This window comes from Lissotriton vulgaris, chromosome 10 (assembly GCF_964263255.1).
Source record: "Lissotriton vulgaris chromosome 10, aLisVul1.2, whole genome shotgun sequence".
Taxonomy (NCBI): domain Eukaryota; kingdom Metazoa; phylum Chordata; class Amphibia; order Caudata; family Salamandridae; genus Lissotriton; species Lissotriton vulgaris.
In genome coordinates this window covers 630,548,667-630,575,917 of record NC_141698.1, presented here as the reverse complement: position 1 = coordinate 630,575,917, position 27,251 = coordinate 630,548,667, and the positions used below count along the sequence as shown (strand labels likewise).

The window sequence follows — 27,251 nt, the reverse complement described above, 5'->3', positions numbered from 1 at the left end:
CAGTTTAAGGTATTACTCATCAGCTGCAGACAGCGCTGCGTGTGGGATCAAGATTAGGTCGAGTCAGGGTTCTTAAAGGGAAACAGTAGAAAAACGTTGCTGCCCACAGTATATTAGAAAATATTCAAAAAGAATGGCTGCTACGGAAAGCAGGGGCCGCATTTCATACCTGTCTTGTGTTTCTTATAAGAGCAGCCGGTCCGTGTCAGGTACCCGGTGCACGCGTTCTGACTAAGACGCCCGAGGGGCTGGTTCGCCGGGACGCCGCACTTAATCAAAGGTCTGTAAATAAAGAAATGCAAGACCTCGTGAGGGGCTTGGAGGGGCTGATTAGGCTGCCCAAAGACTTAAAAAATCGAACGCTTTGGCGTCTGGTGGTCAACGTACCGTTTTGATTACCGTCAGTTCCGAAACTCCGCAAGGAACTGCTACGCGGAGTTCGGGTGGGCGGGGCCTCACTATATAGTGTATCGGGCCGATCATAGAAACAGGAGAGATACTCCGCAGTCGAGATAAACAAACAGGACGAGTCATGGCTTATACTTACAAATTGGGTCTGGTAACGCACATTAGATCTTATTACAATTATAAACATCATAGTAGAAGGGTAATTATCAAAGGACATTGGCTCTATGTACATATTTAAGCCAAATAGTTGAGTTGATTATTAGCATCATAGTGGAAAGGTGACATCGGCTCTATGTACATATTTAAGCATCTTAGTCAAATGGTTGGGAAAAATATAATCAAATAAGTAAATATCAAAGAACTGTTGTTCCTCACCGCGCAACTCTCGCACATGCGGTTGGAGGCGGATTGATTGATCTAATAAATAATACTATGTCTCAAGAAATTAAACGTTAACCGCGCAACTCTCTGGCAAGAGTTTGAAGGCGGGTGCATTAATCTCAATAACTAATAGACACAAGGTTGCAACTCCCTCTTCAACCTCATGTTTGAGAGTTGTAGGGCATATACCATCTACTGTATTTAATGAGCGTATTCCACCTTTTTTAAGCACCTTTGTTAAGCACATGAACTGTATTGTTACTCTTCATTTAGAACTTATGTGTGTCTATTAGTTATTGAGATTAATGCACCCGCCTTCAACCTCTTGCCAGAGAGTTGCGCGGTTAACGTTTAATTTCTTGAGACATAGTATTATTTATTAGATCAATCAATCCGCCTCCAACCGCATGTGCGAGAGTTGCGCGGTGAGGAACAACAGTTCTTTGATATTTACTTATTTGATTATATTTTTCCCAACCATTTGACTAAGATGCTTAAATATGTACATAGAGCCGATGTCACCTTTTCACTATGATGCTAATAATCAACTCAACTATTTGGCTTAAATATGTACATAGAGCCAATGTCCTTTGATAATTACCCTTCTACTATGATGCTTATAATTGTAATAAGATCTAATGTGCGTTACCAGACCCAATTTGTAAGTATAAGCCATGACTCGTCCTGTTTGTTTATCTCGACTGCGGAGTATCTCTCCAGTTTCTATGATCGGCCCGATACACTATATAGTGAGGCCCCGCCCACCCGAACTCCGCGTAGCAGTTCCTTGCGGAGTTTCGGATCTGACGGTAATCAAAACGGTACGTTGACCACCAGACGCCAAGGCGTTCGATTTTTTAAGTCTTTGGGCAGCCTAATCAGCCCCTCCAAGCCCCTCACGAGGTCTTGCATTTCTTTATTTACAGACCTTTGATTAAGTGCGGCGTCCCGGCGAACCAGCCCCTCGGGCGTCTTAGTCAGAACGCGTGCACCGGGTACCTGGTACGGACCGGCTGCTCTTATAAGAAACACAAGACAGGTATGAAATGCGGCCCCTGGTTTCCGTAGCAGCCATTCTTTTTGAATATTTTCTAATATACTGTGGGCAGCAACGTTTTTCTACTGTTTCCCTTTAAGAACCCTGACTCGACCTAATCTTGATCCCACACGCAGCGCTGTCTGCAGCTGATGAGTAATACCTTAAACTGTGGGCTTTTTTCACCATGCACAGGTATGCTTATATATCCTTAACATGTTTGACGCTGTCTGCATTTTACGTTAAATATCTAAAATTGTGGGCCATCAACCTATTGTACCTTGTGTACATAGGAATGCTTTTAATAATTGTACCTCCATAGACATATAGGATACATCCATCCCTCCCAAAAACTTTTACCATGCTTGTCTGTTTGGTAAATATTTCCATCCAGTTGCATATTCGTATTTTCAAGACTTTCTATCGTTTACTCCCTTTGAGGGGTTTTCTTTAGGTTCTGTCCTGCATACGGCGCCATGCGCACCCAATGTTGTTTGGCTTTTTAACAACGTGACAGAAGTATAGGACCAAGTCCCATTTGACTGGTTTTCCCTCCTCTCTTTTGCTCCTCTGTAGCTCATGGTGAGATTGACTCCCCTCGCGAGTGACCTGTGATTCACCACAGTCCATCGCAGTTTCGCATCGCGAGCCAACCCGGCCACGATTCCATGGTAAATTTTTTCTTCACATTCCCACCTCCATCATAGTCTGAATGTACTGACTATGCTGTACTTTTTTCAAATTCAATTAATTGACAGGTCTACTATTCTATTCAACAGGACTGCCCCACACTCCCCCCCACCTTCCCAGTCCTGATGAAGACCCCACTTAAGGACTGAATCAAGCCTACTTACAGGGGTCGAAACGTCGACCGTGTCTCCCACTCAACTTCCGGCACTTGCCCTCTACAGTCTAGCACTGACTTGTTGTCCGTTGAAAGTTTTGCTGTGATAATTACCCATCATCGTATGCCTTTATAAATTATTTGGCTTTTGTTTGTATAACTGTTTTGATCCTGCCTATACTGTGTGTACTCATCACCCACAACTGCGTCTATTCATTCCCCACTAACCCTTCCCTCGAGCACTCCCTCTCACTCCTCCTTCTTTCCCATTGGGGCACAATTTTGTGACAACTATGAAATTCTTTTGAAGTACTCATTAATGTATTGTGAACTAATGACAATACATATTTCTAAAAGTGAAGAATGCTATTTTAGTCTTTCTTTCTAAAATGGTTTGAATTACAAACTGTTGGTTGTTTGTGTAACAAAACCTTTCTTTCAGACGGGGACCCCCCTTTACATGTACATCTGTACCTTCCCCGGACCCCGCCTGAGAGGTTGTTGTTGCGCGTGGGGCTGGAGCACTGTTTTGCTGTTACCACTCTCGGGCGTACTCTTCCCCCCAGGTGCCGTGACCGGGCGTGTACTGCCTAGACTGTATACGGCCTCGTGTTGATGCGGGGGAGGCGAACTCTGGAGCCGCCATTTTAATCTGCCTGCCATCTTGCGTGCCCTCCCCCCTCCTGCGGTAACGCCTGGCCGAACTGCTTGCATCTGGGCGCCCTACTGTGGACGGATTTCCTATGCTGCCCCCACACTGGATTTGCTCCGTGCATACACTTGTTCACTGCCTGGTCACCCCAAACCCCCCCCCCCCCCCCTCACCCTCCACTTGCTTCACACTGCAGGAGGCCGAGCCGAGATCACTGCCTCTCTTCCGTTACTACACCCCACTGGCTGCTGCTTGCTTCCCTGGGCGCCTGCCTTACCAGCCGGGCCTAGTGTACCCCGCGGCTTGAACGTCCTCCGCCTGCACTTCACTGCTGGTACTTCTGGTCCACCCTGGTCATTGCTGCTCGTCGCTCCCTCCTGCCGTGCCTGCCGCCCTCTGCTTCACAGCTTCACTGGCTCCCTGTCACTCCGGACGGCTCCCATCGTAATTTCTCTGTATCTTGCTGCACAATGGGGCGGAATGACGCCCGACAATCCAAACTGCCCTTCAAGTCCCGGAAAAACTCTGAATCCCAGCCTGCGAAGCAGGCTGGATCTGGGGATGCAGCCCCACCTGACGAGGACTGGAAATCACTCCTTCTGGGCATGAAACAAAGCCTCACATCGATCGACTCCAAAATAGATGCGCTCAACACCAGAATGGACACCGTGGTGGCTAAACTGAGCCAGCATGACACCCGCTTGAAGGAAGCTGAGAGCAGAATTTCTGATCTGGAAGACACCGCTACAGCTAACTGCCGCCAGGTCACTCAGATGGACAAGCTGCTAAAAATCATAGCGGACAAAAACGAGGACCTTGAAGCTAGGTCTCGAAGAAATAACGTGCAAATTTTGGGCCTTGCGGAGGCAACCAATACGGGACGCATGGAGGACTTCATAGAAAAGCTGGTGGCTGACCTTTTTGGCAAGGACTCCTTCTCTGCACACCACACTGTGGAGAGGGCACACCGATCCTTGACGGCCCGCCCTCCTCTCGGTTCCTCACCCAGGCCTATCATTGCTCGTTTTCTAAACTACCGGGACCGGGATACGGTTCTCCAGCTGGGCCGGGAAAAACAACATGTTCCATACTAGAACACTACGCTGTCCTTATTATCCGGACTTTACACCAACGTTGCAGGAGGCACAACTTAAATGTACAGGAGTGAAGAAAAATCTGCAATCTCTGGAAATTCCCTATGCCATACTTTACCCGGCCAAACTCAAAATCACGCATCGCGGGAAGCAACACCTCTTCGCTTCCCCGCAGCAGGCTGAAGAATACCTCAAGCGCCACAGAAAGGCATCCTCCAGGGCGGCTGACTCCGGGAGCCGCTCCAGGTCGCCCTCTCCGCTTTCCCAGCAGGACTGACTCCTGTGGCTTCGACACCTCCCGTCGGAGTACCTTGCCACCTCGATATGATGTGAAACTCTGAACTGTCTTGGTGATGTATATGACTGTTTTACTCTGTTCAAATATGCACTCATGGTATTGCTCAGGTACTCCTCTCCATCCCACGCTCGTGTACCTAGCCTTTGGCTGCGGTATCTGTGGGTGAAAGAAGAGAGATGTATGGGCAGGTCAGGTGCCCCTAGTGACTTTCCCCCCTCTACAGGGCGAACCCCTGATCCCCCTCCACGTTTGCTCGGCTGGGGGAGCACTGTTCTTTGATGGGTCTTAGTTTTGTGGGAGGGAATGTAATGCCCGGCAAGTTAGGGGTGCCCGAGTGGGAGGTGGGAGGGGTTACTGGACAACTTGTTTTAATGCATGTCGAGGTATTATCTGTATCAAGACCGCACTCTAAGTCTGGCACAAAGGGCCTTTTGATATTTCTAACCGGACATTCTACACACCCTTGCCAAAAGCTGTATGACAAATATGACACTGGGCTCCCCTGGTGAGAATAGGGCACTCCAGACCATTAAGCTGACCTCTTGAAATATTCGAGGCCTAAACGACCCCAGAAAGCGCAGGCAGGTATTGGGGTATCTAGACAGACATGGGATAACCATCGCCCTCCTACAGGAGACACACCTAGCACCCGGTAGCACTGCGCAGTTTGCATCCAGGTGGGCCACAAGCCGCACGTTTCCTTCCTATTCTAGTTATTCCAGGGGCGTTACCATTCTAATCAAGCGTGGGATGGCATTCACCCCCAAAGGTATAGACAATGATACAGAGGGCAGATTTTGTTTGGTGTGGGGGCACCTACATACATATGACGTTTTATTCGCCAATTACTATGGCTCCAATGTCGACAATCCTAATGCTTTGCTTATACTGTGGGGGAAAATACAGACACTGGGAATTACGTATGTCATCTGGGGAGGGGACTTTAACACTGCGCTGAGGCCTCTAATGGATAGATGACGACCACTCCCCTATCACTACAATACCACGCAAATAACGCTCTGTGATATAGTAGACGATAATAGCTTAATAGATGCTTGGAAGCATTCCCATCCCACCCTAAAGGAAGGCACACACTACTCTACCATACACTCCACTTGGGCTCGCCTAGACTATGTCTTCATGTCGGCTGGCATGACACCCTGGCTACTACATGCATCACACTTGGCTTGCACGTACTCAGACCACTTCCCAGTCCTCTTAGAACTTCTAATTCCTCTTGACTGCTCCCCTTAGTTGGTGGCTTAATCCGGCACATCTCAGAGATGCTGTGTTTAAGGCTGAAATGGAACAAGACATTCGGGATTTTTTTGATCGCAACATGTCCTCTGTCTCTAGTGTCACAACTGTCTGGGAGGCCTTTAAGGTCACAGTTAGAGGATGGTGCATAGCCAAAGGTGGTGGTATCCTGAAATCCTTGCGTACAGACCTACATAATTTAGGAACTGAGCTGAGCGAGCGTTCCATTGCTCAGCGCCCTGGCGACTGTGCAGCTCAGGCCCGCATGCGCGATAAGCTCACTGAATACACAACGGTGGCAGATAGGGAATGTAAATTTCTGGGACGACCACACATGGCCCGCATTTATGGGGAGGGAGACAGGCCTGGGAGGGCGTTGGTGAACTCAATTAAACCCCCTAGATTTCCCAACTATGTCACTGAAATACACGACGTTCATGGCAACGCACATAGGAACCTCCCTGACCAGCTCCGCACATTCCAGGAACACTATCGTACACTCTACTCCTCGCACAGGGTGGAACCTCTTGACCTCCCGGCCTACTTTGACGACGTTGCCTTGGCCTGGCTAGGCGACACCCAGCAGAAATTTCTTCATCTAGAATTGGAACTTGAGGAGATAACTGAGGCTATCATGAGGATGCGGTCTGGCAAGGACCCTGGGTCTGATGGCCTACCTATCGATTTTTATAAACTTTTTGCTCCCATTTTAGCCCCCATTTTAAAACAAGTATTTTATGCAGCACTCGGCGAGGGTAGTCTCCCCCGCACTATGCGTGAAGCGCTCATAACTTCTCTGCTCAAACCTGGCAAGCCCCCCACTCAATGTGACTCCTACCGCCCCCTGTCGCTTTTAAACTGCAACACCAAGATCTTGGCCAAAGTATTGGCAACACGCCTCAACTTCCTTATGGAGCGCTTAGTCCTGCCGGATCAAGCTGGCTTTGTCGCGAACCGGGCGACCTCACACAATCTCCGCACCCTCCATGCGGTACTCCAGGACATTGACCCAAAGTGCGAGGCCGTGGCGGTATTCTTGGATGCCACCAAGGCTTTTGATTCGCTAGAGTGGGACTACCTGTTGGGCACACTGCAACATGCCTTTCAGTTTCATGGACTGGGTGCGGCTACTATATCATCAGCCAACAGCCACTGTGCTGCTCAATGGAGCCAGATCAACCCCTTTCACTGTTCATAGAGGCACACGTCAAGGATGCCCTTTATCCCCTATCCTTTTTGCGATCGCTATTCAGCCCTTAGCCGCGAAGCTCCGTCAAAAGCACAATCACAGCGCCCTCATCTACCCTGCCCAGCAATTGCTTGTCTCGCTCTACGCGGATGACAGAAGAATGACTCTGTACATTAAGAAGCCCCAAGATAATTTAAATCCAGTGCTGCGCGAAATCTCAAAATTTGGTGGCATTGCTGGCATGCAAATCAACTGGGCCAAATCAGCAATATTCCGGTTGACTGACAATACACACCCGCACCAACTAGACTACCCTCTCGTGTGGGAACAGGATGAACTGAAGTATCTAGGCATTCGAATCACCAGACAAAAGGAGACCATGATGCGTGCTAACTATGGCACTGCAATTTCTAAATTAACAGATAGTGTCACCAAATGGATACGTCTCCCACTTTCGATGGCCGGACGGATCGCCCTTACCAAGATGGTAATACTGCTGAAACTACTGTATCTCTTTGTCAATATTCCAAACAAACCAGGGAGATTCTTCCTTCGCTCCCTGAAGTCCCAATTGACGAGACTGATCTGGGGAGGGGGGGGGGGGGGGGGGGGGGGGGGTCAGCACGTCTTAGCCTCAACGCCTTTCCACCAGGGTGGGATCGAAGTTCCCAACTTCAAAAGATACTATGACTGCGCCCAAGCACACTTCGCTGTTTATTGGTTCCATCTGCCGCCATACATGGCGCACTTGGCTGTGGAGGATGGTCACATGGCTCCTACGGTCAAGACTGGATATATACATACTCTGGTGAGGCCGAGGGACCGCGACCCTTCCACTGTAGGTTGTACGGTGGCAGCGTGGTGTTGTATGGCGCATGCCTAGGACAGTCTGTTTTTTTACTCGCCCAAACTGCCATTGAAAAATGATCCCCGACTACAAGTCACTTGTGAAGCGATTTGTCGCAAACTGCTTACGGAGCTGGGACATTGCCTGTGGGGTGATCTCTATGTGCAGGGAACTTTCCGGACCAGAACAATTTTTTGGGGAGAGATCACCCTCCATTATGGATACCTTTTTATTTGCTCGGCTACGGCAGAATGTCCGAGCTATCACCCCCTCATTCCCTAATGAGCCTGAAACCTTTGCGCCACTACACGCCACACTACAAACAGATGCCCCACGCCATGTTATATCTATGCTTTACAAATATGTACAGGAAGCACTGCGTTCCACCCCATTACGGGCCAGGCTGGAATGGGATAAATACCTTGCAGCGCGACTGACAGATGAGCAATGGAAGATTAGCTGCACACAAACAAACGCAGTTACAGGTAACAATAGGTTATGGCTTCTACACTACAAATTCCTACACCGGGTATACCACACCCCTGCTCATCTACACAAATTTCACCTGCGTGAGACTGATTGCTGCCTATGCTGCGGTGCAGCTGGGGCTGACTTCATTCAACTAGCATGGTCCTGCCCTCAGGTTGCTGCATACTGGTCAATGGTTTTTGCGGGACTTTCTGATATGCTGGGCGTTACAGTGACCCCCTGCCCACTGAAGGCGCTGCTGGGACTGACACAGCCCGTAGTAACTATGCATAGAAAGTTCTTAGCAATTAGTCTCTTACTGGCCAAACGATTGGTGGCATGCCGACGGGGACGAGCCCCCAAGTTTAAGTGCTGTATTCGGACTATGTCCACGTGGCAGGAACACCTACATGATTACGCAGAACTACTGCCTCCGAGATCACGGCCAAAAGACATTTGGGCTCCATTCCATTCCATGTCCTACCTTCTTCGGCAACGTGCGGACGGGCAGGAGGGGATAGCTGCTTTTGATGCCAATACATCACGGTCTACTGTTTAATACTACACCTGTGGTTGTACACATGCTTCTCATTCTTTGACAGGCCACTCTATGTGCAAATGTCTCTGGGGGGCTCTTTCAGGGTCATTTGAGGTGTGCTGAGCACCCACAGGCTGGATTAGGCACGGGACGGTTCATGCTCTCTTGTATTTTGAGCCAGGTTGGCCTCTAACGGTAGTTAATGTCATTCACATCTCATAAACTTTGTTTTAGACTGTGAGAATGCTGCTTACTTCGGATATGCTTCCCATATTGATTTATTGTGGGTAATGTTGGATGGGTGGGAGAGGGGGGTAAATGCTTCCTTTGTTTCGTAAGTTGTTACTGCTTCATATAAGACGCTTTGCAAGAGAAGATGCTCATACTCTGTAAAATGATATGATACACAGTTGCCCGAAATCATGGCATTGATGTACCGTGCTTTATATATACAATAAAGGTTTTTGAAACTTAAAAAAAAAAAAAAATTGCTTCAGTGCAATACTTGGTTTTCTGCCAGTTTTGCAAAATCAGTTTGAGTTTTCATTGCGCTGTTGACTACCCGGATGCTTATATTGGGTTCGTAAAAAATGTTACAGCTGAAGTCAGTCCTTGCAGAACAGGACACAGTTTTCAGACCCCTTTGTTATTGATTCAGCATAAGCCAAGCCCAAAATAACTTTTTAGTAGCCCTAGAGAATTTTAATGGAAAACCTACTTAGATGCTAGGCAGAATGTAAATGTACCTCTGTTCTAATAGCCTCCACTGGAGCAGAATTAAAGGGGTAAAAAAGTTTTAACATAATGACTCCCATATTGTCTTTAAGAGCTTGCTATGCATGGGCGAAGCTGCAGCTTTATAACATTTGCTTCATTATATACCCAGTCAGGAGCGGTCAGGAGTGAAACGTCAATATTGTTTATAAAACCTTGATAGATCATTAATAGCTCTCTTTTTTTATCACAAAATCTGGGCACCAACTTGGCTTGTAATTGACTGTCGCCAAGATACTTGTAGACCCTGACATTCAGTCGGTTAGTACTCTTTAGATGTTAATGTTATCAGTTACTTGTAGAGCGCACGGTCACCAAAGGTTTCATGGAGCTAATCATGCTTTAAGTTGTTGCATAAAACCCAATTATTAGGCTAGCCCGAACAGCCAAGTTTTAGTTTTAGATAGCAGTTATCATATTAATTAACCCTTCCGAACGACATGACTTTTGTTTTAGCAAAGATAAGAACTCATGGATTGTTCTCTGTATGCATCAAACTGGCTTCTAATACTTGTTGTAAGCGACTGAGTATTTTAGGCGTATCAGGAAGTCATCAGCATATATGATTCATTGGTGGGGTCTGCATCATTCTTACGAAGGAATTGGTTAGCCATAGGCAACTCTGTTATAACTACACAGATATATAGTGTAAACAACATGTGTATCAGAGCAAATCCTTTGCTTACAAAGGCCCTATTCCTTTCCTTAGCAAATGTATTATTCTGCAGACTAACTTGTCCCTAAATGTTATATTGTAAACTCGCTAAATTCCACCATTAGTCCATTCTGTGCACCATTACAAGATGTTTTTCAGAATGTACTTTTGTTTACCCTTTCAAATACTATTGGGTAGTCTACAACTGCATAGTAGAGCGGAGTGACCCTTAATTGCCAGGCTTTATCTAGTCATCAACGCCACTGCACCCTGCATTTTGGCCATAACTCCACTTAAGCAATGTTTGTTCAATGATAAGACTCTGAACTTAGCAGCCCATCCTAAAGCCTCTTAAGGAGTAGCCTAACATATTTGCCTGGGGTGCTCCGCATGACCAGTATTCAATAGGGAGTAGAGAGCGCTCTATTACCTTTTTTGCATACAAGCACTATGCTCCATTCGCTGCCTCTCGATATCTACCTGTTGACTTGTCTTGTGAACATGTATGAAAACTTTCTTTTTTTTTTTAAATACTAGCTTATTTTGAAAGCGTTGTATGGTACAAGTTATTTTGCTGAAATTCAGATTTCTCCAATTTGTTATAATTGTATTAGTTTTCAAACAAAACTGTTTCTGGCTTGCTATTTACTCCATTTGATTGCATTATGTTTGGGTACTTTAAGAATCGTCAATGTATACTATGAACTGGTGTTTACTGTCTAAGCAGATAAAAGGAATAATCCTGTACTCTCATTTAACCTGCATTTGTGTTGTTTAGTGTGTTAAAAGATCAATGAATGTGTTTTAAGATGTGAGAGCTGGAAAATGGACTACTTTTCTTGCCCCTTCCCTTTCTGGGTACTGAAAAAGAGGCAGTAAACTCCTCCCGAAATTATCTTGGTCATGCCCCACAGATTGCCACACTCTTGCCTTAAAGTAGCTAAAACTAAGGTTGTGCAACATTTCCCTATTTTGCTTTGGTTTAAATAAGCGAAATTTCAGAACCTATATGCAAAATGTGAAACTGGCCTTTGGCACTATATTTTAGTTCAAATGGCATCCTCATGTTCAACAGATTTTGTGCTAAAAAACCGCACATGATGAAAACAGCAGCCTCTCGCCTTCAAATCATTGACGTTGTTGCCATGCACTGTTTGCTTCAAAAGGCATGTTATTACGTGACGTGGCGCAAACGCATAAACTAATGTGACATGAAATTATGCCAGTGTAATGCACATTTCAAAGAGGCCTAAGTAAAACATAAATTATTTTTTTAGAGTGGAAGGATGTAATTAATATTTTTAATATAAGTTATGATAAATTCTCCTCGAGCTATATTTGTTTTAATTTTGTTCAAAGAAATCAACTTCCACTGGACGACTTATCATTTTAAATATCTTAACTAGCCAAGGAAAGCCAGTGAAAAGGCCAAAGTTAAATTTTTTCAGCGAAGTGAGAGCTATGGAGAACTAAGACTTTTAATAATGGATACACTTCCTACCAAAACATCAGAGGTAGCATGTAATAAGGGAGAGGCCCATCATCCTCCTGATATTCCATATCTGACGCAAAATCCTGAATATTTTCTGCTCTTACCGAATGCTTTTATTCATTGCTACATACATATCCCGTTTTGACAGATAAGGCACTACTCAACACATGCAAGACTTCCAAATAGCATTATGCATTGTAACTAATTTCCCCAGTAGATTAGACATAACCTCTTTCTTATCTCTCCTTCATATGCTCTTATTTTCCTCTTATTACTCATTGAAGATACCCTGCCCAAGTTAAGTAGGACCCTTCAACGATCTAGTGCTTTCTCACCTTGATCTTACCTTTCAGACAGACAACCTAGACATGATGAGGGTTGTAAGGGCTTCTACATCTATGTCCCATTAAAGTAATAAGCGATATACCTTATTACATGCTATTTCAAAAGTATAATCTCAAGATAATTTACAGTATCTAGTGTAAATGTAGACACTTGGGAAACCTATTTGGTGGCCACAGACTTCTCATAGAGCAGGTCATGGTACTTCTTTTTACCTCTGACAGTGATCTCATGCCACTTGTTATTCTTAGGACAGTAGGCTCTCCCGCCTTGGGTACAAGCTGTTTGAAAAAGTGACTTCATGTGACCTGTAGTTATTTTGTTGGACACTCCTGTCTTGGTCAGCTTTATTTCAGTGAGATGTGATGGCAAATAGAAGGCCCTATTCGCATCATTCATTTCAATCTTTATTTCAATCTGTTTAGATCATAAAAGAAATACAAGTGATTTAAAATAAAGTTAAATAAGTATCAGTAATAGCATAATTTAAAAGCAATACAATTAGCCTGTTTAAAATCAATTACAGTACATTGCATTTGGGAGTCTTTGGTACAATTCATTTATCACAAATCTGTATCTGACTTAATGCAGCGGTTACGGGTATGCCACATCGCTGTTAAAAACTTTGCCACTGCAAACACAATTGGGGGTGATAGTTCCGTCTTTAGTATTCTGTAAGCTGGGAGGTAGTGCCTAAAACCAAGGTTTTTGAGGAGTGGTGTGGTAAATATTTAATTACCGTCCTAATTTCTATGCAGGTAAGTACTTAAAATAAAATAACTCAATCGGAAAGAAAGACGCAGAGTCCGTGGTGTTAGAGTTCTTAGGGGTTTTATTCCTTAAAAAGGAATGGTTCTCGAAACGGATATAGGGTTCCTGACACCACTGGGGTTCAGGAAGGGATAGAGCGTACTTTATTGACAATACATAACTTTTATACTTAAAGCACATAATGGAAACCAATACAGAAGGCGTAACAGCCGAGAGAAACAAGATAAGAGCACACACGTGTTAGCAATACGTAATCAGAAGGCGTGAACTAGGCGTGAACACAGAGGTGTGTGCTAGAAACGTCACATGAAAGTGTCACAAGTGGGTGGGTACATAGCAGAATCTTGCAATGTCAGCAGAAATCTGAGGTCTGGATGCGCGCGCAGCTGCATGACGTGTGATTGACGTGAAGCTGGAGGGTGCAGGGGACTTGACATTTACACTAGAGGAAAGAGACAGAAGTCTGGCATGTCAGATCAACTCGTTCCTATATCATATCTGATATCTGATGTTTGGGAACCATATTATCTAGAAGGAAAGGTCTCTTGGGCAGAGGCTATCCTATACTTGACTATGAATACGTGCATATGTGCCTACGTGTCTGAGTGTAAAGCGAGGGGGCCATGGGCCTACCATGGTAACGGGAGCAGTGAATTACTTGTCTGGAGACAGAAAGGCCGGGCCCTTTGCTCTGCAGCTGAGGGGTTGTTTATCTATTCTGCTGGACTGGAATGTGTTTTCGGGAAGCTGAGCTTGGCTATACTGATAATGTGAAGGTAAAATACTGTCTTTGGCAGGCAAGCAGGCCGAGCCAGGCTCCGCTCGCCTCGCAGGGAGTAGGACAGAGTTCACGGGGGGGGCATCCCACGCTGCAGTTTCAGGAGGCAGAGATGACTTTGAGAAGAGGCTCGATGACAGAAAACAGGGCCTAGCTCGCACAGAGCCAGAAATACGTGAAAGTGCACCATGTAAAGACGGTGGCACGGCATACTTAGGAACTGAATTATTGATCCATTCATGGCGGATCTGAAAGAGGACATGTTAACGTTGGACGCAAATGTATTTGCGTCTTCATAGCTGGCACAGGAGGGAAATTACATGCACTTTAAGCTCGTACATGGAGACGGTGGGGTACACGTTAGGGAACATTTCTTAACCATAAAATTTATATTTCCTCAGTGGGACAAGCCAGTACTTCCTAGCTCTTTGGTAAGCTTTACAGAAAAATATAATATGCAGGTCGTTCTCCTGATGGTGTGAACATACCGGGCACTGTGCTGAAGGCTGGGACTGAGCCCAACGATTAGTAAATTCCCTGAGAAGGAGGGTTCCATATCGCCACTGCATAAATAGTTTCCTAGTCAGAACAGGGCTAATGTCACCTAGGACAAGCTCTAGATGGTATGAGTCTTTAGACTTAATAAACAAATTTGTTAAAGACCCCTCTCGTGTGTACTCTCTGTTGACGTAAGTAACTTTTGCTTGTAAAAATTTATCGAAAGAAGTTTGCGTGGGATCTTGCAGCATGCGTTTCCCGGATCTAGCCATAGTTCTGGTCTTCCTAGGGTCTCGCATGTTTGTTTAATATATCTCAGCCATGGGATTTGTGTTGCATTAGGTAAGCGTAGGATCTCTTCGAGCTCAGCCCTATAGTTCATTAGTTCAGGCGTGCTCCAGATTCTGCGCCAAAAGGTTATTGGTTTTAGTCCCAACTCTTCTGTAATAGGTCTAAGACCCAAGTCTAATCTCAGCGGGAGAAGGGGGGTGCTTGGTGGTAGGGCTGCCAGCTGCCTAATGAAGTTATTGTCGCTAACCTGCAAGTTCTGCACAATTGTATGACCCCATAATTCTCCACCATAGGTAACTGCCCCTCTTGCCTGCATTTTGTAGATTTGGAGGAGGGGACCAAAAGGCTTGTAGGTCGACCTACTTGCCATCCTGCAAATGCCACCCGTTAACTGAACCAGTTTCATATTGACCTTGGTCCGATGCGAGTCCTATGTCATATTCTGGTTGATAGTTACCCCCAGGTATTCGAAAGTGAGGACCCTCTCTAATCTCAGTGGGCCTATGGTAGGATTGGGGCGAGTTGAGGAGGGAGGGTTGAAGATCATATATTTGGTTTTCAGGGCATTGATCTCTAGCCCACGCTCCACACAAAGTCGAAAACCCGTCCAGGACCCGTTGTATACCCATGGGGGACTTGGACAGCAACAGGGTGTCGTCCGCAAACATAATGGCAGGCACCCTGCTGCCGTTGAGCTTGGGAGCGTCAATGTCACCCAACCTATTCAGGTGGTCGATTACCCCGTTGACAAAAGAGGCAGAACAGGGTTGGTGCAAGCACACAACCGTGTCTTACCCCTCTGTCAACGAGGAATCTTCCCGAAAGTGCCCGGCTTCTGCCACACCTGACCCAGGCGAAGTTCCCCTGATGTAGTCTTATCAGAATTGACAGAATGTCGGCCGGGATCCCTAGCTCCGCCAAAACGGTCCATAATCTGTCTCTTGGCACGAAGTCGAAGGCTGCTCGCAAGTCCACAAATACCGTGTACAAGCTGCCGCCCTCGATTGCTACAGTCTTCCAGAACAATAGGTTCAGACAGAAGATCTGTTCCGTGGTTGAGACCCCCCTTCTAAACCCAGCCTGATAGGGGCTTAAGATGGTGAATTCCTCAATCCAATTTTGGAGGCGATCAAGTATCAGCCTACCAAATATTTTTTGAGGTACATCGATGAGGCTGATGGGCCTGTAGTTGGCTGGGAGCAGAGGTGATCCCTTCTTATATATGGGAACAATCTCTGCGCCCAGCCAAGTACCGGGCACCTCCATACCCCTCAGAACTGCGTTGAATATCGTCATCAAGTAGGGTGCCCATACATCAGGCACCTGCTTGAATAAGTCGCCCGGTAGACCATCCAAACCAGGCGCCTTGCCTAATGTCAACCCTGCAATGGCTGCTCGTACCTCCGTTTCTGTGAAAGGGTCCCCTTCGGGTTGAACATTGGTGGTCGGTAAAGAGTTATTAGGGGCCCCATCGTCATCCCTATAGAGGGACTGGAAGTGATCTTGCCAAGCCTTGGCTGAGATATTAGGTTCAGTTGCCGAGGCTAGCTCCTCAGACCCCGTATTAATAATATGCCACTATCCCACTACAAGCTAGTGGGATAGTGAGGTTTTCCCATTTCTCCTGTTCTCATTCACTCTTGGCATGGGTAATCAGGCGCTTGCAGACCCTTCTCCTATCCTTTATCACAGATCTATCTCTGCCTTCCTTGATTGAAGTCAGCAGGTCTGATTTTGCCTTACGGCATGCAGCATTGTACCAAGTGGGGCGGATGTAACAACCACCACCACTCTTCCCTATCGAGAAGAGAACTTCAGCCACAGACTTGATAAGATCCTCGTGCAACATCCACAGCTGTTTATTTGTGCCGTGGGTACTGGTTTGCTCCGTTATTGCACAAACCTTTTCGAGTGTGGGGATGACCCGGGCATAGAGCCCTGAGACCTTCTCTGGATTTGAAGCTAACTTCTCCCACCTTACTCTCCGTCTATTGTTCGTCAGCGCAAGCCCTTGGACGGGGGTACCCGCCACCGCCCCTCTATCGTCTAGGCCAGGGTGGGCATAATCCAATTCCAGTGCGTTGTGGTCGCTATCCTCCCTAGGTGTCACCCGGAAGTCGCTGATGTGTGACCACAAGGAAAGTGGGACCAGAATGTAATCCAGTCTTGACTCCCTGCCCGCTCTGTTGTATGTATATTTGGGAGGGATGTCAGAATTTGTGCGTCCGTTACAGGCCTGCACGGGCAGTTCAGTTTGTTCCCCAGGCCTGCCACGTTCCAAGATAGTATCTTAAGAAGGGGAGGTCTGAGATTCGGGTTAGGAGGAGGAGTGCCCGTGTTGAGTGGAATCGTCAATGGTGTGTCGGTGTGAGCTCTTTCCCCTTGTTCGACTATGGGTTCACTCAGGCTGGATGGGGGCCCAGGAGTAGTTATATGAGCCTCCCTAGTGATATGTTGCTCCTCGCAGTGAACCGTCCCCCGTAAATTGACAGTGCATTGCGAGGGGGGAGTGACTTTTCTTTCCTTGGAGCCCCTGTGTCGACCACCGGCCTCCCCCCTCTTAGTCCCGCTCTGTCAGTTCACCATGTCCAGGGTGCTATACCTGTTGAAGGTTGGAAAATAAACAGGGTGCTGAGGTCCAGGACGAAGGGAGACTCCTCTCTCTCTCTCTCACCCCAGCTTCCCTCCCTCCTATAAACTGTTTCCCATCCCTCCTCTTCTCGCGCGTGGATTAATGGTGGGTAAAAAAATGATAGAGGTAAGGGCTGGATGGATGTCCCCTGGTCAGGATATGACCATCTACATATGTGTGAAACGGTCATGGGATCCTTAAAATTAATTAGGACACAATCTCCATTGATTGATTTCCTTGTGTTGCCTAGCCATGGGACTCTCCTCACCATGAGGACCTCACTCGATATTCCTTGGGGAAGGGGCCTATTACTAGAGAGCCAGTTAACCACCTTGTTTTTCAGAGCAGCCACAGATTCTTTAGAGAATGACTTTAACTCTGGAACACCAGCTAGAATAACAGTATATGGGCTTGCCTCCGGCGGCACGTTAACTGGCCTATGTTTTTTGGTGATGCCCTGTGCTCCTTGTGTGGCTACAGCTGTCCTCTGAGGGAGACTGGAAGTTGCAACACAATCAGTCAACTGAGGGGTAGCAGTGTGAGGTGTGGGCTGTTGGATTTGTAATGGCTTGGGGGCTAAACCAGCTTCCTTTGCTGGTGGCGCTGGTATAGCCTTCTTATTCCTAGGCTCCACCCCACCTCTAGCAGCGGTGTTATCTTTTTTAGAAGTGTCTGCTAGATGCACCATTGCTTTTTCTATAGTCACTAATCTGGCTTCGATCTTAGATAGGCGTGCTTCAAGAGGGTTGAGCAATGTCCTCAGAAGAACGCCGATGTTGGCGAGAGTAACTTCATTGTCACCTGTGATTACACTGGGACGAGAAGGTAACTGATCTGATGACAGTAAAAGTGGATTTGCAGAAGGTAATGCCGTGTTATTAGTCGGTGAGGTGCTTCCCTTGTTGCTTGGTCCTTGTTTATTGCCCTCCACCGTAGGGTTGTGCTTTGCAACCTTAGCCTTGCGCCCTCCCCCCCCCCCCCCCACCCCCGGATTGTGTGCCCCTCTTTTCCTTTTTGGGATGGCTCCTTCCCTTTCCCCCTGAGTTGGGCGGCTAGCTCTATCGGTAGTGTCGTCCGTGTTAGCCGAGGTGACAGTACCGGTGGGTAGGGGGGGGAGGGGGCTGGGGTAGGTGTAATAAGCGTAACTCTTCGGGGCGCTAGTATCAATGTCATTGTTATAAAAGGTAGAGTTGGTTAGGTCAGGCAAGTCTAGCGTACCACTGGGCGCATTATCCCCATTATCTGACACTATACAATCCAATCTCTTTTCTGGGGTCTTTGCATGTGCTAAGGGACCCATGGAGGATCTCTTTACCCATTCTATTTCTTGGGAAATACGTCTTTCGAGAATAGTGATTTCATCTATAAGAAGAGACCCCGCTTTGGCAAAATAAGTGTCCAGAGTACCTTTTGCCGTCCCTGCGGCTAGCGTGCTCTTGCTCCTTGTCTCTCTCGTGGCCATAGTTCAAGGATTTGAAGAGAAGTAAGGGAAGTTTGGAATAAAGTTAGAAGCAAGGGGGTGGTCCAGTCCCGGTCTCTACCGTTCTCGAACGGCATCAAACGGCCCGCCCTTTGCCCGGGCTTAGCCCGGCGCCCGCGATCGCAGTGGTGGGCGTGGTTATGTAGGTGTAGCAGGGGGTGGGAAGAGACACCAGGTGTGCTGTGTTGGAGAAGCGCGTTGAACCCTGGGTCTCGCAGTCCCGGCCCCTTACAGCACACGGCAATAAATTCTGAAGTGAGCAGTTCCTCCCAGTGACAGGCTCCGTGCAGGCAAAGATTGTGGAAACCAGAGTCCTCAGAACAGCAAGACGGCTGCGAGCGGCTCCCGCGAGCCGTAAATAGCAGTGAGGGAGCAGGGGGCGGGAAGAGACACCAGGTGCGCTGTGTTGGAGAAGCACGTTGAACCCTAGGTCTCGCAGTCCCGGCCCCTTGCAGCACACGGCAATAAATCCTGAAGTAAGCAGTTCCTCCCAGTGACAGGCTCCGTGCAGGCAAAGATTGTGGAAACCAGAGTCCTCAGAACAGCAAGACGGCTGCGTCAGAATCAAAATTATTTTTCATTATAGCATGTTGGTACTTTGAATGCATCATTCCATCTCAAAGGTGGTGTCAGTCTTAAACTACAGCATAGAGGTTTCCCTTTTCTGTCTGTCTTCTGCGATCCAAGGAGAAGCCTGGATTGAGTTCTACTTCTGCTTAGGGTGTAGAAATGCAGTGCTTTTTAGTACTGGTGAAAGTGATCATTATGTCCTCCCCCCAGCTCTTTAGTGCACAATGTGTGTATATGGGAAGAGGGCAGTGGCTAAAGAGTTTCCCCTCATCACCTGTGTGCATGTAAGAGCCAGAACCGAAGCTGAAGGCCTCAACGCATTCCAGACTATCTTCTCATTTTCTGATGGTTACAACTTTCAAAACCAATGGGCCTCCATCCTTCACTCCATAAAGCACCAACTACCACTAGAAAGATACATTGTTGTCAATTGCTTGTAGTTTTATGGGCAATATATATAATTACAGATTCTATTTTTTTATGTTTTAGTTGGTGCTAAACAATTTTCTGACGTCATTGGGCTATGCCCTTCAGAAAGTGCGTGTTCAGACATCCCTTTTAAATGACCCTACAGTTCTATGTAATAATGTCAGCAGCAAAAACATAACTCTTCAAATATCAGCATGCACTAAATAGCAATCTACCAAAATGCATAGAGGTAGAAATTTTGAATCACCCTGCAAAATTTACATCCCCTGTGTTAGGACTGCTTTAATTTCAATTCTTGCTTGGTTCCTACCATATACTGACACATTTTCAACTGTGAGATAGGCCAATTATTTTTAATGTCAAACTTGTTTCAGGTCAATAAAACATGAATTTTAAAATGATTTCAGTCAGTTTGTTTGTGTGACATGTGGAGATTGATTTTATTTTTATTTTCATGGGGGCTGGATTGCAAGCATGTTAAACCGGGGAGATCAACAAAGTTGGCAATAGTAATTCTGAAATCCATCTAAGAACAAAACCTATTTGGATACTAGTTCTTGTACTTTGTTTTTTTATTTTTTTTTTACAACCTCTTTATAGGAAAATGGAGTATACTTCTCCGCTTATATACAGCCTATACTCTGGTACTTGTGATAATCTGAGATGTATCTGTAGGCACAAGGCACATTATTTGTAACAAAGGTGCCATTTACAGATAACAGTTTGAACTGAATCTTTATGGTAATATCTGAGTGTAAACCCCAGCTGAGCATTCATGTGCATGCTAAATTTGGGAGATTAGTGTTATTCAGTTTACATATTGTTGACGAAAAATAAATGTGTCACTTTTGCAAGTAACCTTTACTAATGATTATTGTATTTTTGTTAATAAAATATACATTATTAGTTATACCAGAATTGAAGGACCAGCACATTGTAAATAGTCCAGGAAGAAGACATCAATGGTGTCGTCACTGTAAAGTAGTAGTTCTTGGCGGCGGTGTAAGGAAATCCCTCAGAGATCTACCTCTTATCAAACAGGTAAAAAAAAAGGAAACCTTTTCTTATATCCTAAGGAAATTACTGAATTCTCTGTTTTTTTCCTTTTAACATTTAAATATTTTCTAGTAACTGTGTATACACTCAAAAACCAAACCTGACTGTTTAAGTGCCAATGGTATTCCTTTCATAATTTCTGTCCCTATTTGAAATCATGCATTCTTTTAGGAAGATGCTTATACATTACTGCACCTTGTATTTGAGCGAACTTTCTTATTCCTTTAAAGCATTTTGATATTAGTTGCAAATAGTTTTGTTACTGGACGTTGAACAGATTGCAATCTTTTTTTTTTATTTAAGTGTACCAAATTATTTCTCAATGAGTTTCACATCTGTGTTTTCATTTATGTGTGTGGTGCAGTCATTTATCTGATTTACAAACTTTTAATTCTTCCTGTATTTTTGCTGAGTTGGCAGCATGTTTTACTGTCTCTTGTTTGTATAAAATTAAGATTTATTTAGAAATCTAAAAGGTTCACATTCCCTCTATGTATCCGCAAGATAGCTTTTCATCCGCTATAATTCTTGATTGAGACCTGGTTAGCAAAGAATATTCTATTCTATTGGGTGATTTATAGAACCTTCATATTCACTAATTTAAGCAGCTGCTTCTTAGACATGGATGTAATCAAGGAGTAAGCACATAGACCAAGTTATTAAACTTTAAATTACTGTGTGGTTCTGGCATACATGGATCACAAACATACACAGGCTATTGCAGGATGCTGCAAGCAACTCACATTTGATAAAGCGCAAGTGAGAAATGGGTGTAGGAGTTGTAATTCATGATGAGTTAAGTGGCTTTTATTTAAACCTATGAAGCTGGTTTTGTTTAATGTCCTCTTTCAGCTCATAAAATACAGGGGTTCATCTTGCAGCTATAGAGCCCCCTCAAACTATTGGTCAATGTAATCTGGAGCTTAAAGCGAAGTGTCCAAATTGTTTGTGGAAATGGCAATTTCCTGTGGATATGATGGAAATGTCAGTTTGGAAATCAAGCATGCTATTTTCAGTGGTATGCACACATAAATGATCAGATCCTAGGCTGGAGAATCTGGCTTAATTTCCCAGACTACAGAAGGCACAGTTAGTATGTTTTGATTTGCTATCCTGCTAGCTAACATGTAAAACAGCAATGCAGTGAATGAGAACAGAATAGCCCTCTGTAACTAGCGAATAGATGTTGTACCATATTATGACTGGGTGGAATCTACCAAACGATTAGCTCATCTAAAGCAGAGTCCTATAGATAAAGGAAAAGTATATGGGACATATGTGCTGTATAAAGAGTGTGCAGATGATGATTAATAAGTGAGAATAGGGACAAAACGATGACATATGCTATATATTGCATCTGATTGAGAATTCAAGCAGCAGATTCCTTACATTAGAATACCCCCCAGGCATCAGACTGGATCCAGAAACCTTTGACAAGCAGTATCCCTTTGCCTCGGTAGGTGGGGTCGTTCAGCTCCACATTGTGTAGTCCGTTTCGTCCGCACCAGAAATGACGTGCTTGGTGCCTGTATAGTCGCCACTCCCGCGCCCTAACATTAGGTTGTAGCAGATCCGGAGAGAGCTGCCCCAGTCAATTTTTGACTGACCACCTTCTAACTTTTGTCCAATGTTTTTTCGAGACTTTGTCTCCTGGTGTGAAGATTTCCTCCTAATAGGCAGGTTGCATACCATGTTGCGCCTGTTACTGCCAGATGTCGGTGATTGACCCTCACCTGGTTTGCCTTTAGTGTCTGTAGCGCAATCACAACATCTGATAGAGACTACTAGCCGCAGATTCCTTAATGTAGAATTACCCCTAGGTGTGAGACTGAATCCGGAAAACTTTTCTTTCAACAGCATCCCTGCGCGCCGGGACGACTATCACGCGATTCCACCCAGGTGTCAGCGTACGTGACGTCAGCGAGGTCACAAGTCCCACCCTGGCGCGCCTACGTCAGTTTTTTTCCTTTTCCGCATGCAACGTGGATATGGTTCATGCTCCGGGCCTGTTTCGGCCTTTTCCTTCGCTATTGTGTGTATCTGTGGGAACAGTGTGCGGATGCCTTCGGACATTAAGACATGCTCGTCGTGTGGACGCCTTATGTCGGTGACGGACCCTCACCTCATTTGCATGGGATATTTGGGGGAAGATCACGGCTCCACTGATTGCGAGGCATGCTAACAGTTGAAGCCGAAGTCGCGGCGGGAGCGCCGAATGAAACTTCTCTCGACTCGTCTGTCCAGGTTGGCTTCGGCGCCTCGATCAGCTTCTGCGGAAGGGTTTCAAAGCAGCCGTTGTTGCAGTCGTTCCCATCCCTTTCCTATGCCGCAAGAGCGTTGCTCCCCTATTGGTCGCAGTTTGTCCCCGAGGGCTGGTTTCCAGTCTGTTGGGAGTGTGGGCTCTCCGCGGGTGATGCGGCCCGAGTATCGTCCCCCTAACCACGGTTTTTCGGTGAGGGGGTGTCGGGAGCCCAGATGGAGACATATGCGGCGGCTTTGCAGGCCTCGCTGGATTCTCCTCCTCCTCCTTCCCCTCCTGGGACGTCAGCTGATCTCATGCAGTGTGCGGGGCCCTCTGCGGCGTCGCCGGCGGCTCCGGCCCCGGTGCCGACTGGCTCGGCTCCAGGATTGGAGGATGTGGTGCCGTTGGGGGCCGCCCTTCGGGGGTCCCTCCTTCGGCCCACGGCGCCTCTGCCTCACCGGAAACTCCCACGGGAGTCCCTGTGGTGTCATGGGAGGTCGCCGGGGCTTGGGACGCATCCCCGAGCCCCTCTCGGCCCTCTGGACAGGCGGCGGCCTTGTCTGAGGCTGAGGAGACGCCACTACGGAACCGGCAGCTGCTGGCCCTGGCGACGTCACAGGGGTTGGCGGACCACCCTCGTCCCATTATGGGTTTGGGGCTGTCGGGGTACCCCTCGTCCCCCTCCGGGCTCCTCTCGTCCCTCCCCGCAGGCCACTGCCTCGTCGGGGGTCGAGTTGGAGCCTTTCCTTAGCCGCCTCTGCTCCGGCCCAGCCCCCCTGAGCTGTGTGGTGTGGAGGAAGCCTGTCCGGCGTCTCTTTTGGCGCTGGACGCTGACGACGTCCTGCCTCGAGCTACGGGCTCTACTGCGCCGGAGAGGCGTCGGGTCACGGACTCGTCTTCTGATGCCCCCTCTTTTCTGGAGGTTGGGCTCCTGCTGGTGTCGTCCTCGGAGACTGGCCGCTGCGTCACAGCTTTCTCCCCGACGTCATCAAGGGTGGCTCCTCACCGTTGCTGCGGCTGCCGTTTTCACCGGAGGAGCCACAGGTCCTCCACTACTCGGTCCCTCTTTCGCCTTTCCGGACCTGGCCTTTAGCCCCTCCGGTTGACTTTGGGGACGGCCATCTTAGCTTGCAGCCGTCGCCCAGGGAGGACTGCTTCACCCACCGCAGGGCCCTACGGAGGCCGGTGCGGCCTTCGCTCGCGCTGTGTCCACGGCTGTGGGTATTTTGCGCATGGGTGATCCAGTTGCCCATTTCCCTGCGGATCACCTTCTGGAAGTTCTCCTCCAGGGCTCTGGTGGGAGGGACCTGCTGCTTCCCTTTGAGGGTTCGCTCCTTTCTTCCCTGATGGAGACTTGTGGGCGTCCCGCCACGGGGGGACCCATGCCCCAACACCTTCTGCACCAGCACCTTCCAGCACCACGTGACCCAGGGTGTCTTTCCCTCCACTCCTCTGCCTCGAGCTCCCTTTTGGGGGGACCGCCTTTCCCTCCCTGGCTTGACTCGGGGGTCAGACTGATTTGCATATGGCCATGTCTGAACTGGGGTGGTGGAGTTAGCTAAAGAATGATGATGGATTAGACCCAGATCAGTTGACTGGGGTGAGTTTTTTATTTGCTCCAACGCTCCGTCCATCATCCCCTTTGGTATCGCTTTGTTCGCCCTAAGTTTGCAGGGTATGCCCAGACGTAGGTCCCTTGCTCACTTTGCCACTGGATTGAAGCTAGCCTGGCTGATGACGGCTGATTAGCCAGAAACCGGTCCCAGCATGCTCGTTTCCGGTCTAGGGAAGACATGGCTTGTCAGTTCAGGCTGGACTGTTCCCATGAGGCATAGGGTCAGACTGATTTGCATGTGGCCATGTCTGAACTGGGGTGGTGGAGTGAGCTAAAGAATGATGATGGATAAAACCCAGATCAGTTGACTGGGGGTGAGTGTTTGATTTGCTCCGACCATCATCCCCTTTGGTATTGCTTTGACTCTTGGGGGCGCAACATGTTCGCTTCGACCAGTGCAGCTCTACGGGCCCTTAACACTTTGTGTGTTGGCTAGGGCCACCTCTTACTTGTGGGACTCTGCTGAGTCCCTGGGATCCGTCGCTTCACAGGAGCATGCTCGGGCTGATTTGCGGCACCATGCGTTGTATGGCCGGAAGCTGGCGGCGTTTATTCTTCGCTCCGCTCTGGACATATCGTAGGTGCTTGTTCGTGCCATGGCTTCTTTGGTTGCCCTTCGCCACCATGCTTGGCTTCGGGACACTTCGCCACCATGCTTGGCTTCGGGACAGTGTGTTCCCGGAAAATGTTAGGGAACGGCTGGTTGACCTTCCCTTCAATGGCACTCTTCTGTTCCATGCCCTGCAGACTCGGCCATCCGGAGGTTCTTGGCAGGGCTTCAGCCTCCTACTCTTCCTCCTTCTTCTCCCCCTCAGTGACCTGTGAGTTGGTATAGTTCTTGAAGATGCTTCTCCTTTTGGGTCAGTCGCCCTCGTTGTGTAGTTCTGTGTGCTTCATGGCCACTCGAGTCCTCCTTGTTGAGACTATGGTTCAGTTGGCTGCTGGACAGCCCTTCTTTACTGTGTGGTTTTGCTTTGGGTTATCTGCACCAGTTTGGCCCTGAGATTAGGCCTCCTGTTTTTCTCTTGGGCTGCTTGAGAAGCCTTCTGCAGGAGTTTTTTTCCTCCATGGCTCTTTCTGTTGTCCTCTGCTGCGGAGGTTTCTTCCAAAGAGGGTTCCCATGTCTTGGGACTTAACATACCCTATGTGGGGTAATGGTAGCTGTTCTATAGCTTGTGCCGTGCTGGTGGGTTGTGGTCGCCTTCGGGCCTCTGCTCTCCATGGTGTTTATGTACGTTGCAGGTGCAATTACTTTTGCTGGATTGGAATGCCTTGGTGGTGCCCCGGGGTGTCGTTCTCTGGGGTCGCTGCACTGTTAGTCAGCTTTGACATGCTGTCTGCGGCCTGGCGTCATGGCTCTGGTTCCTCCTCTTTTTGTGTCGTGTGTGCGGACCCCTCTCTGAGGTGTGTCCGGGCCCTTCTTCGCCTTCCTGTTCTCTGTCCTGGGGCCTGAGATGGTTTTGTGTTCCTCCTTCTTTCAGGCACAGCCTGCCCAGTCTTCCTGGGGGCCCCAGGCTCTTCTTCCGGCTGCTTACTGCTGTCGGCGCCGTTCTGTCAGGTCTATTGACTTCCGACTGTGGTGGGCTTGCCTTCTTTTCCCCTGTCTCCTTGGGCCCTCTGGGTTGTTCTTCTTCCTCTTTCTTGCCTTGGCATCGGATGGGGTTCTGTTGCCTTGTAGGGGCGTGGGGTGCTTTGGCCTCCCCTGGCTTTGCCCTTGGTTCCTCTGTTGAGTGTGCATGGGTTTTCTCTTTCTTCTTCCCACACCCCTCCCGGGGTGGGTGGTGTTCTGCTTTTGGAGGTTCCCCTTGCGTGGGGGGACGGGGCTCCTTGCTCTGTCAGTTGGATTAGTCCCCTGTGGGACCCTCTGTTATGTCCAGGCTGGTGGGCGTCCTTTCGCAGACCCTCCTTCCACCTGGGTATGGCTAAGGTATCTAGTCTGTGTTAAGGATTCTGTGGCTAGTAGCCTCTATCAGATGTACGAGTTACTTACCCTCGATAACAATGTATCTGGTAGAGACGATTCTAGCCGCAGAATCCTTCACGGCCCACCCTTCCTCCGGTTCTGCGAGGACCTTTGGCTTCTGCACTCGCCTTCTGGTGGGTGGCTATGTCTTCTGTGAGTGTATTCTTTCGTTCTTTGACAGGACGTTGTCTCGCTTCTTGTTTCTTTCCTCCTTCTTGGCACTTCTGGGTCTAGGGGTACTCCTGTGCCCCTCTGCTCTGGTTGCTCTGGGGTTGAGGTTTGCCTTTACTCTCGTCCCTTCCCTCCCTCCCTCCCTCTTGTTACTAGGGGTCCTGGTACCTCTGCTAGCCTCTGTGTTGGGGTAATCTGGCCGTGCCTTGCCCTTGCTCCTTTGGATGGTTGTCACTCTCTATGCTGAGGTTTGTTGTTTCCTGTTTGTCTTGGAACTGGTCACCCTTGGTTGTTCTTGGTTGGGGTTATACTCCTGCTACATGTTGTCATGTCATTTTGCATATGTTCCTTGCCTCGGGTGGGGGTGGGGGGAGACTATCTACATGCTGACAGGGTGGCTGCTCAGGGCTGGGCTCTGTTTTTTCTTCTTTCCCTGCCTTTGAGCTTTGGGTGCTGCAGTGTTGGCACTGCTTGTTATGG

The 27,251-nt window shown here is 47.7% G+C and overlaps 1 protein-coding gene across 2 annotated transcripts in view; it reads left to right on the top strand.

The window, feature by feature from the left end:
* KMT2C (lysine methyltransferase 2C) overlaps window positions 1-27,251 on the top strand; it is a 1,555,522-nt gene that overhangs the window by 1,339,694 nt on the left and 188,577 nt on the right. For both annotated transcript variants that reach the window (XM_086941472.1, XM_086941471.1), the window contains one exon: window positions 20,632-20,765. In XM_086941472.1, coding sequence (XP_086797598.1) covers window positions 20,632-20,765 — 134 coding nt within the window. The remainder of the gene's footprint in view (window positions 1-20,631; window positions 20,766-27,251) is intronic.